Source organism: Melanotaenia boesemani, chromosome 16, assembly GCF_017639745.1.
Source record: "Melanotaenia boesemani isolate fMelBoe1 chromosome 16, fMelBoe1.pri, whole genome shotgun sequence".
Lineage (NCBI taxonomy): Eukaryota > Metazoa > Chordata > Actinopteri > Atheriniformes > Melanotaeniidae > Melanotaenia > Melanotaenia boesemani.
The window spans coordinates 30,656,299-30,667,187 of NC_055697.1; the positions used below are offsets into that span (position 1 = coordinate 30,656,299).

General features: G+C 41.0%; 1 protein-coding gene across 1 annotated transcript; it reads right to left on the reverse strand.

Annotated features, from left to right (window-relative positions):
• Positions 1–2,508: 2,508 nt before the first annotated feature.
• On the reverse strand, positions 2,509–3,699 carry LOC121656139 (ovarian cancer G-protein coupled receptor 1-like). The gene is made up of 3 exons (XM_042011196.1): positions 3,520–3,699; positions 3,110–3,285; positions 2,509–3,013 (listed from the first exon to the last, which is right to left on the reverse strand). The coding sequence occupies exons 1-3, from the start codon at positions 3,697–3,699 to the stop codon at positions 2,509–2,511; spliced, it is 861 nt and encodes a 286-aa protein (XP_041867130.1).
• Positions 3,700–10,889: the final 7,190 nt, after the last annotated feature.

Sequence of the window (10,889 nt, forward strand, 5' to 3'; positions counted from 1 at the left end):
GATGTTTTATTGACTATTTCATTATTTTTAGATCAGATCAGATTAAAATGTATTGATCCCTTTGGGCAGGATTTCTTAGGATCCAGCAGCAGTGCAGCACCATAAGAGTTAAAGAAAAACATGATATAGCAAAAATCTACCCAAAGAATAAACTTTAAAATTCACCCAGGAGAAACTCTTGTACTCAAGTAGTCATGGATAAGTGCAGCCAGTCCAGTTTTCCACTACTATTAATTACTTAGTCTGTAATAATGTTAACTGTTCCTCCTTATTGTCGGCTGTTCCTCTGTGTGGAGTTCTACAGGGTGATGGCATGAGGAGAGAAAGAGTTTCTGCTGCTGAAGGAGCTAAATTCTGTACCAGAGGTCACTAACAAGTGGACTGCAGTCCGGATCTGGACCCAGAAACTGTCCCACATAGACCCAGACCTAGAACATAAAATCTGACCGGGTGCTTTTATTTTAACTGGTGCAACATTTTTGTGGTCTTCGGGGTAGTGGTCAGGAAACACGCAGACCAAGTGCATGTGAGTAAATCCATCCCACGTGATACACTCAGCCAAACAGGTCTGTGAGGCTCCCGGCGGTTAACATTGCAGCACTACAGCGCAGACAGACCAGAGTTTAAGAGACAAGTAACATTAACATTACATCATCATTAACTACCCCTTTTTAAAGCTCCTTAGAAAAGCAGATGTAGATGATGAGAAACCACTGGGCAGAGGGCCAGCTGCTACCAGGACATGGGACACTGTTCAATACAAGCACATTTCCCCTGTTTTAGCCTCTTTTCTCTGGCTGCAGGTTCCTTTTAGAGCTTTTTCATTTTCTTCCTTTCGGCCTTGCTCCATCCTGCCTTTCTGAGCTTCTGCAGCCTTATTCACCTACTGGCTCCCTCAGCTCAGAGACGATGGCACTTTCTCTGTTGCAGCACCTAAACTGTGGAATAAGCTCCCTCCACATCAGGCCTCTACGTTGTCAGATTTTACATCGCTCCGTAAAACCCATCTTTTCCATCTGGCTTTTAACACCATTAAGATGTTGATCTGATTTATTTATTATTGTTTTAGTAGTTTTAATTGTTTTTATGTTGTTTTATTTTGTGAGAATTTAGCTCCTTCAGCACAAGGGAAGGTGTGAGAGTCCAACCAATACCACAGAAGCTGCAACACAACCAGAACTGCTCTGGAGGCGACTAGAAAGCTCATTCATGCTAAATTATTACAATGAACGCAGCAAACTTTTCAGACTTGTTAAACTACATTCAGAGCATTGCATTTTAAACTTCTTAGCGATACTCTGACTTCTGCTGTTTGTTGAAATGCACTAAAGGAGTAAAACTAGACAGTTTGGATCAGAGTTCCTGAAGCAAAACCAACAAATCGAAATACTTAAAAAAAGAGTCCTGCTGGCTGGATAAGCTGGTCAGGCGGGTTGGTTCTGTGGTTAGCATGAAGCTGGACTCTGGACATAAATCATTCATGGCCATCATGGATGCCAGTCAGCCTTTGCACAAGGTCATCGGTGCACAGAGAAGCCTGTTCAGTAACAGACTGTTACTCCCCAGGACCAGAACAAGAAGACTAAGAAACTCTTTCTCTCCTCATGCCATCACCCTGTAGAACTCCACACAGAGGAACAGCCGACAATAAGGAGGAACAGTTAACATTATTACAGACTAAGTAGTTAATAGTCGTGGAAAACTGGACTGGCTGCACTTATCCATGACTACTTGAGTACAAGAGTTTCTCCTGGGTGAATTTTAAAGTTTATTCTTTGGGTAGATTTTTGCTGTATCATGTTTTTCTTTAACTCTTATGGTGCTGCACTGCTGCTGGATCCTAAGAAATCCTGCCCAAAGGGATCAATACATTTTAATCAAATCTGATCTAAAAACAATGAAACAGTCAATAAAACATAATTTAAACAAAAGAAAAATGTGCTGAGGAAATACATTTCTTCAGCTCAAAGGAAAGACAAGAAAAAAGAGGAATTGGTCTTTAAGAAACATTACATAACTTTCTATCTTAAAACTCTGCAGTTCTGCTTCATTTTGATGCAACACTTCACACTTCACAACTTTCTTCCCTCCACCCCCCCAGCCCGGGGCATCACGTGGAATCTGGTTTTACTTTATAGTACCACGTCACATGCCAGCAACTGGATATCAACACACCGGCTGTTTTGAATGTGCAAGAAAAGGGAGAAGACATTATCAGAGGGAGCAAGGAGAAGAAAACGAGACGGTGAAAGAAGAGACACGATGCAAACGAATTAACCTTCGTTACGGGACCAAGTGAGAAAATCTGCCGAAGCTCCGTCGTAACGCTTCAGGTAATGATTGTAATTCCTTAACAAAAGAAGCAGATTTTATATAAAGAACATTTTCATAAAAACATTCTGCAAAACATGATGTCAGACTTTAACTCTATTACACCTGCAGCATAACGTCTGTTAACAGTCTGAAATTAAAATCTATATAGTCTGACTACATGAAGCTGACATGTCATTACTCCTGTTGCTCGTCTGCTGATTGGTTGATTTTACAACAACACAGTAAGGTTAAAAGCTTGTCTGTGGTCCCTTTCCTGATGAAAATATACAGAATCAAGTCTGCGAGAGGACTGATCTTAACTAACATGAAACATATGTTGTGGAAGGTTCGGTCATTTCTGGTTTCTTCTGCCAAAAGACAACTGATGCTGGGCAGGAACAGCAGTGTGTAAATCAGCAGCACCACAACCAGAATGGCCACAATTCTTTGTTTTTCATCAGCAGGGACACTGCGAGCTGCAGACAGGGCTTTAATGGTCCCAACCAGGCAGAAGATGAACAGGGGGAAGGGGAGGAGGAGGAAGACTGCATGTAAGGTATCTCTTGACTGATACTGAGCATGGAAATAGAAAGGGAAGGAAAGAATGAAAGAAAGGATCCAGACCACGACACAAACAGCCACAGAGGTCTTGATGTTTCGTCTGAATCTGTACCACAGCGGCTGAGTGATCATCAAATACCTGCAATGAAACATGGACACAGATACACAGCTGTTGAACATATCAGTTTAAGGGTCAGACACAAACAGTGGGGTACATGTATAAATAATTATTTACCTTTCCAGAGAGATGCACACCATGAATCCAACACTGGCCAAAAGACCAAAAGTGTGGAAGTTGTCAATAAAGCCATCAAACTCTCCAGCCTGCCATGCAGTCTGACAGCAGAGCTGAGCGAGATCAGAAACCAGAAGGTTGATGATGTAAATTGGAGCAACGTGGTCTTTTTGTACCTGCAGGAAAACATCGATAAATGTAAATAAATAAGCTTGAAATATTTTCTGAACTTTAAATCTAAATATATTTACTTGTTCTGCCCACAAATTGCATCTGAGCTATTTATCTATCTAGTAATCTAACGTATGGCTGGGTTCAGAACTGATCTGAGACAAAGTCCATCCTTTACAACAGAAAACATCAGAAACAGCACATTTATTATACTGAAGAAAAGTAAATCTGATACACACCAGAGAATAAACTGCAGCGATGGCCACTAGAGTCAAAGGAAGTCCAGAACAGATGATGATCCAGTCCACCACATTTAGTATCTGTTCGGTGGTGGATTTGATGCTACTGTTGTTGAGACTGACGTTGCTGTAGTTGTAGGTTTTGTCTCTTAAGGTGGTGTTGATATGGAAATCATTCATTTTCCAGTTTGCAAACGGCTGTAGGACAGACGTGATGGCAAGTTGTTTATTACTTTAACATTATTCAGCAAAATGTTTAAAACTCTAATGTGTTGGTTCACACACTCTGGATGGACTTGTTACACATTTATGTGTTCAGAAACACAGAAAGATGTAAAGTGGTGACTAAAAAAATCATCTTTATCTGTTTAAATTAAATTATTTACCTTGAAATGTTGCACAATCCCTCAAGAAAAAGTCCTTCGCTGTCTTAAGTCCTTCACAGATTTGGTAGATAGCAGCTGGTTTCTGCTCGTTTCTATCTGCTTTTTTAAGGAAGTAAAAAAAAAAAAAAGATTTCTTAACATGATTCTGCAATCGTCATCAGAATGAAAAAGGAAATAAGCAGAAAGTACTTGTGAAGAAATTCTTTCAATAAATCATCTTCCAATATTTCTCACATCTCACAGTTTAAAGCAGCTCTACACAAGTTTCCAGCATTAAATCTCTGTGCTTCTAACTCCTTTTGATGGTATACTGACATCCATTAAGCACACTACTGGAGCTGTTGTTGCCCTGCAGCATCCGAGGCTGAGAAACTGCACTTTCCACAGAAACCTTTTTCCAGGCCGGGGCATCACGTCTCACCAGCAACTGGATATCAACACACTGGCTGTTTTGAATGTGCACCATGGCTGATTCAGCAAAGCAACCCAGGAGGACATTATCATAGAAAGTGAAGAAAAGAAAGAGAGAAAATGATAGAAGATAAAACAGAAGTTAAAATCGGACTGACTTTTACTGTCTGGAGAGATCTCAGAGAAGAGACAGGATGCAGTGAGTAGATAAATTACCTGTTTCTGAAAACATAACGCCATCAGTAACCGTGTTCATTTTAACACCAGTATAAAAAGGTGTTGGGACACAATTTAAGGCTTGACTAACCCCAACTGGGATGTCTGGGTGAGGCAATCCAGTCCCACAACATTATTTATATTATTTGTATTTCATTTCAGGGTCCCAAAAATTAGCCAGCAAGAGGCAGAGTGGAGGAGTGACTGCAGGCTTCTGTCCAAGTTCAGGAGTTATTAATGATCGGTTTGTATATAAAGCTGTTTTTATATTATTTGAAGCTCATCATGTGATCATTTATGATTATGGAGGACTAAAAGTGACACAATGAATTAATTAAATATATCATTCAATAATTACTTAAGTGTGTACTTAAATAATTAAAATGATAATGAAATACACAAATGTGTTATTAAATGTATCATTAATTAATGAAAATATAAATGAATACATGTAAAAACATCTATAATTATTTCACTATTTAATTAATTATTTATCTATTTAATTAATTATTTCTCTATTTAATTAATTATTTATCTATTTCATTATTTCACTATTTAATAAATGATTTCACTATTTAATGAATTATTTATCTATTTAATTAATTATTTCTCTATTTAATTAATCATTTATCTAACCAGCGCATGTAGCGAGGAAAGCAGAGAATATGTTGAAGTTGTTGGACTCTCTGCTTTCCTCGCTACATCAATCAATCAATCAATCAAAACTTTATTTATAAAGCGCCTTTCGTACAGGATTGTGGCTCAAAGCGCCTTACATTTAAAAACATTCCGGTCCAATCACCCTCACCCCCCAACCCCCATACAGGCACACACACTCCTTCAGCCTAGAATAATTCAAAGTACATGATGCCAGGTGCAGATGGACAAATGAGGAAACCTCATCAGAAGGGGATCCATCTGCACCAAGGGTGGGACAGTATTCTGCCAAGTTTCTGCAACTGCAGGGACACAGGAGCACGGCGGCCCGGGGAGACCTGGCTGAGACACCAGCCCCCACCGCCAAGACGTACGTCCCACCGCACCGATCAGCCACAGCCGGACACCACCCCCAGTACAGACGGACCCCCGTAGAGGAAACACTGGAAGGATCCAGAAACAATAAAAGGCAGTAAAAGAGCATTCAGTGTATAAAACGTCAGAAGTAATAAAACCAAATATTACGAAGCTAATTAATACTTAAATAACTGAATATCAACTAAAAGCTAAGCTGAATAGATGGGTCTTCAACCGAGTCTTAAAAACATGAATGTTCTCTGCAACCCTGAGGTCCTCCGGCAGACTGTTCCACAGGTGAGGGCCGCGCCACTGGAACGACGCCTCCCCGTGGGTGTGTGTCCTGACCCTAGGAATGACTAAAAGTCTACTGCCGGAGGACCGCAGGGATCGCGAGGGTTCATAGGGTAAAAGCAGATCTGAGAGATAAGAAGGTCCAAGACCATTAAGACATTTAAAAACTAATAAAATGACCTTAAAATCGATCCTGAAGCACACAGGGAGCCAATGCAGTGATCGTAAAATGGGTGTAATATGGGCCCGCCTTCTGGTCTTTGTCAGGACACGTGCTGCTGAATTCTGAAGAAGTTGTAAACCTGAGATGGTTTTTTGGGGAAGACCAGAAAGCAGGGCATTACAGTAGTCAATACGACTTGTGATAAAAGCATGCATAAGCGTCTCTGTGTTGGCCCGGGAGAGAATTGGGCGCACTCTGGCAATGTTTTTTAAATGATAAAAACCTATTTTGGTAATATTCTTAATATGGGGAATAAAAGTCAGCTCAGAGTCAAAAATCACGCCCAAGTTTTTTACTTGTGAAGATGGATTAAAAGACAATGATTGTAGTTTAGGTAAAAGTTTCTCTCTCTGGGCCTCAGGACCGATGACTAAAAACTCAGTTTTGGCCTGGTTAAGCTGGAGAAAGTTTTCTGCCATCCAGGATTTGATGTCCAAAATACAGTTAAAAAGAGCATCCATTGGCCTTGAGTCATCAGGAGACACGGAGATGTACAGCTGGGTGTCATCAGCATAGCTATGAAAGTTGACCCCATGTCTCCTGATGACCCCGCCAAGAGGGAGCATGTATAGATTAAAAAGCACTGGGCCCAAAACCGAACCCTGGGGCACACCACATGTGATCTCCCGGACCCTAGAGGAGTAGGTGTCCATGCTTACCATAAATGTCCTGTCTGTGAGGTATGAGGTGAACCACTTGTGAACTGTACCAGAGAGGCCGAGCTGCTTTAATCCAGATAAAAGAATAGTGTGGTCAACGGTATCAAAAGCAGCACTTAGATCCAGGAGAACCAACACTGTTGTCTTCCCTAAGTCATAATTTAATCTAAGATCATTTAACACTAGAAGTCCCAGAGAGGGGTCAATTGACCTTTCTACCTTTACAACCCAGAGATGGGTCGATTGACCAGTAGGATTTTAGCTAAAATCCTGTCTTAAGCTGTGAACAGCTTCTTTTGTTTGTAGACGAGTCAATTACTGGCACACCCCAGGAGGGCGCATACTTAGGGGAGACACTGTAGACTCTTGAAACCTGACTGTCAACTTTTGCCCAAAGCTTGGCTTGAGACACTGCTTGGTCCCCTGAGTATGAGATTGGAGTAGACCTCAAACAGATTCAGAAAGGTTTTCCTGCATTCTGGTATATTTCAAATAATTAAAAATATATTTGATATGATATATGATATATACCTCCTCGACACATTTGTGTGCTTTTAGAAGAAAAAAAAAAGATAATCATTGTGGGCCTTCAATAAAAAAGCAAACAATTTAGAATGATATGACAAAATGATGAATTCATATTTTTTTTAAAAATCACTTTAAAAGGTCCAGCTCTCCTCTTTTCATACAAATGAAAAAATACAAATTTTTCAAAATTTTTGACCAATTTTTCAAACTTTCTAACCCAATGTTCATGTACCTTATGTCCAAAAAGCCCAAGCAATGAACAATTTTGAATATTTAAAATGAACATTTTTTGATTGTGGTGGTACAGGCAGGGTCTGTGAGTAAAATGTCCAGAAGCATTAGTGTCTAAGTCAAGAGGGCATAAATGTCAACATGACAAAGATATAAAAGAACAACTGTGAATTTTTTCCAATGCTTTTTATTTTTGTCATAAAAAAAACAACAAAACAGTTAAAATAATGCAAGTAATGAAACAATTTCACAAATATTTACACAAGGCTACAGTGGCATGCCCTTGTGTGAATGGCTTTTCTGCTCTTTCAGCAGTCCGTCTGTGCTAAGTCCAAACATGCTTGGCACTTCCATGGTATCTCCATCCTGCATTTGCCACATGTGTATTTGTAGCAGTCAACACATCTTACAGTTGCGCAATTGTTCTTGCATCGATGGTTGACCTGACATTTTGCCCTTTTCCCAGGGCTAGGTGTGGGAGGTTGCTGCTGAAGCAGTTGCTCCTTATGTGCCTTCTTCTGACTCACATGAGAGTTGGCCAACTCTTTCGCGAGCTCAACCAGGAAGTCCACTCTTCTCTCCTGCACTCCGGTGCATTCCTTATGAAGAACATGAGCGTTCAGTGCCGCCATGTCGATCATGTTGTAGAACACGGCGACTGGCCATCTCCGTGTTCCTGCACGCACGCTGTACTCCCGCACCATCTGGTCCATCACATCCACACCACACTTTGTGGTGTTGTATTGTGTGACAGTGTTTGGCTTCCTTTTGGTGGTATTCTCAGTCTCAACCACATTGTGCATGCTGCTGAGAAGATAGACAGTCTTTTTCCGTTTCGGCGCATATACTGTGAGTGTTGCACCAGTGGTGGAAAACACTCGAGTGGTGAATTTAGTGTGGTCCTTCTGTCTAGTTGACTGAGGAATTTCCCGGTGAATCTTGTTGACTGTGCCAAGGATGGTGGTTTTCCGGCTAAGCAGTCGTTGCGCAAGGGACAGCGATGTAAAAAAATTGTCTGTTGTTACAGTTCTGCCCTTATCCATGAACGGCTCCATCAGCCTCATCACTACACTCTCAGAGAGTCTCTCTCCACTGGGACGACTGGGGTCCTTGCCAAGATATGGCAGGATATTGCAAATGTACTTTGATTTCAAGTCACAAGCCAGCCAAAACTTAATGCCAAATTTGTCCGGTTTTGTTGCAATGTACTGCAGAAAACTGCAGCGAGTCTTTGTCGGGAAAAGCTGTTGATCAATAGTGATGTGTCGACCAGGGTTATAAGATCTGATGCAGTTATTGACAAAAGATTCCCACAGATTAGAAATTGCAGCAAACTTATTTGTCTCCACTCGCTCACTGCGTGTGAACATGTTATCAAAGCGTAGGTGTTGCATGATGTTTTGGAAGCGGTTTCGGGCCATAGTAGCAATGATTCGTGGGTTTCCCAGCTCTGCTGACCAATTGTCACGTAGTGATGGAACTTTCTTCACCCCCCGCAAGATAATAATTGCAATAAATGCCATTAGTTCTGGGAGGTTCATGAACCAATCTGCCTGCTCCTTTTGCCGTGCATGCTGAATGGTCCATTCTTGAATGCTACGAAGCATTTCAAGTGTTATAAAACAGAAGAAGCTTTGAAGACGAGTCCGGATACTTCTTCTGGCCTTAGCAGTTGGCTCTCCATCTGTGCCGTATGGTTCTATTGGGGTGAAATTGAGACATGTCCCCAGCTGTTCTTCATGCCACACTGTGCCATCTTTAGCCATCTCTGTCCTCTCACTTCCCAACCGAGCCCTCTTTTCTGGCAGTGGAGCAGTCTCATCATCTGCAAGGTAAACAATTTCACAATTTCAGAGGACGAAAATAGGATGTTTTGGAAATAAGATTAAAAAAATCCTTTATTTGTACCAAAATGGAGAAATTCCAGTGTTGCAACTCACAGTACAGGACAAAGCAGAAAGAAAGAAATTTGTCATACCAAAAAGTTCAATAATAGTTTCAAATCTTACCTGAAGACTGCTCAGAGTCAGAGTCCGAATCCAGCTGAATTTGTATCTCTTCTCCATCTGAGTCACAAGGGTTTGTATCGCTGAGGATCAGGTCCAATGCCTGCTGAGTTGTAAGCCGCCTCTGCATTTTGCTTCCTTCTATTTGTTGGAGGTGAAGCTAGCTACTATTTATCCCCCTCAGCCCACCATCCCCCACTGCCACAGAATTTACCAGACGTTTCAAGGTAACAAGGAGGGGCTGGATGCAATGGGTGCATTCCTCAGGTAATGGCTGCATTTACAAATGAAGAGATGCTAATTTTTGCCAGCAGAGTCGTCAGTTTGGACTAAAGGTCTTTCGACCCTTCTCTGGGACTTTAGGGAGATATCAAAATTCCTGGGACTTCTAGTGTTAAAATCTTAGAAAGGGCCGTCTCAGTGCTGTGGTTCACCCTAAACCCAGACTGAAATTTCTCAAGGACATTCTGTGTGTTTAAAAAATCAGCGAGCTGAATAAAAACTAGTTTCTCTAAAATTTTACTTAAAAATGGTAAGTTGGACACTGGTCTAAAGTTATTAAGGTCATTAAAATCCAAACCGCCCTTCTTCAGCAGGGGCCTCACCACAGCTCCTTTAAAGGCAGCAGGGAAGACCCCCGTCTGAAGAGAGCAGTTCATAATGTTTAAAAGCTCGTCTCTAAAAGATGCATAAAATGACTTAAAAAACGAAGTTGGGATTGGGTCCAAAAGACATGTGGTAGGCCTCACTGAGGAGAAAACCTTATCAAGTGTCACAGCGTTAACCAGGGCAAAACTGTCCAGTGTTTCCTCCGGTAAAGGCAGACACTCAGATGTATTTAAAATAATGTTATTTTGAAAGGATAAAATATCACGTCTTATAGTGTCTACCTTACCCACGAAGTGGTCTGCAAACTCCTCGCATAGAGCATGTGTTGGGTTAAAATTGGATATAATGGAATCTGGATTTAAGATATTATCTATTGTTGAAAAGAGGATTTTGGGGTTGTTTTTATGGTTACTGATTATTTTTGAAAAGTAATTATCTCGTGCATTCCTAAGGGCGTTATTGTATATTTTTTGTTGATCTTTGTAAATTTGATAATTTATTGTTATTTTGTTTTTTCTCCATCTCCTCTCAGCCATCCTGCATTTCCTCTTAATTTTCTTCAGTTCCTCATTCCTCCATGGGGCTATAGGTTTAGTATAAATGGATGTAGTTTTTTGTGGGGCAAGAATGTTGAGGGCTGACTGAAGTCTACTGTTAAAATTTTCAACAATAAAATCACAGGAGGCAGTTAAAACAGCAGGAGGACATTTCTCTAACACCTGGAGAAAGTTTGCAGCCACTTCAGGGGTCAGATGACGTTTCCTCACCGTCCTCACCGAGGCACCCCGCTGGA

Excerpts from the sequence above, each read along its gene's own strand:
- LOC121656139 (XM_042011196.1), bottom strand. The coding sequence starts at position 3,699 with ATGAATGATTTCCATATCAACACCACCTTAAGAGACAAAACCTACAAC. Across the intron at positions 3,286-3,519 it reads TCGCTGCAGTTTATTCTCTG|GTACAAAAAGACCACGTTGC; the intron begins GTGTGTATCAGA and ends GTTTTCCTGCAG. Across the intron at positions 3,014-3,109 it reads GTGTGCATCTCTCTGGAAAG|GTATTTGATGATCACTCAGC; the intron begins GTAAATAATTAT and ends GTTTCATTGCAG.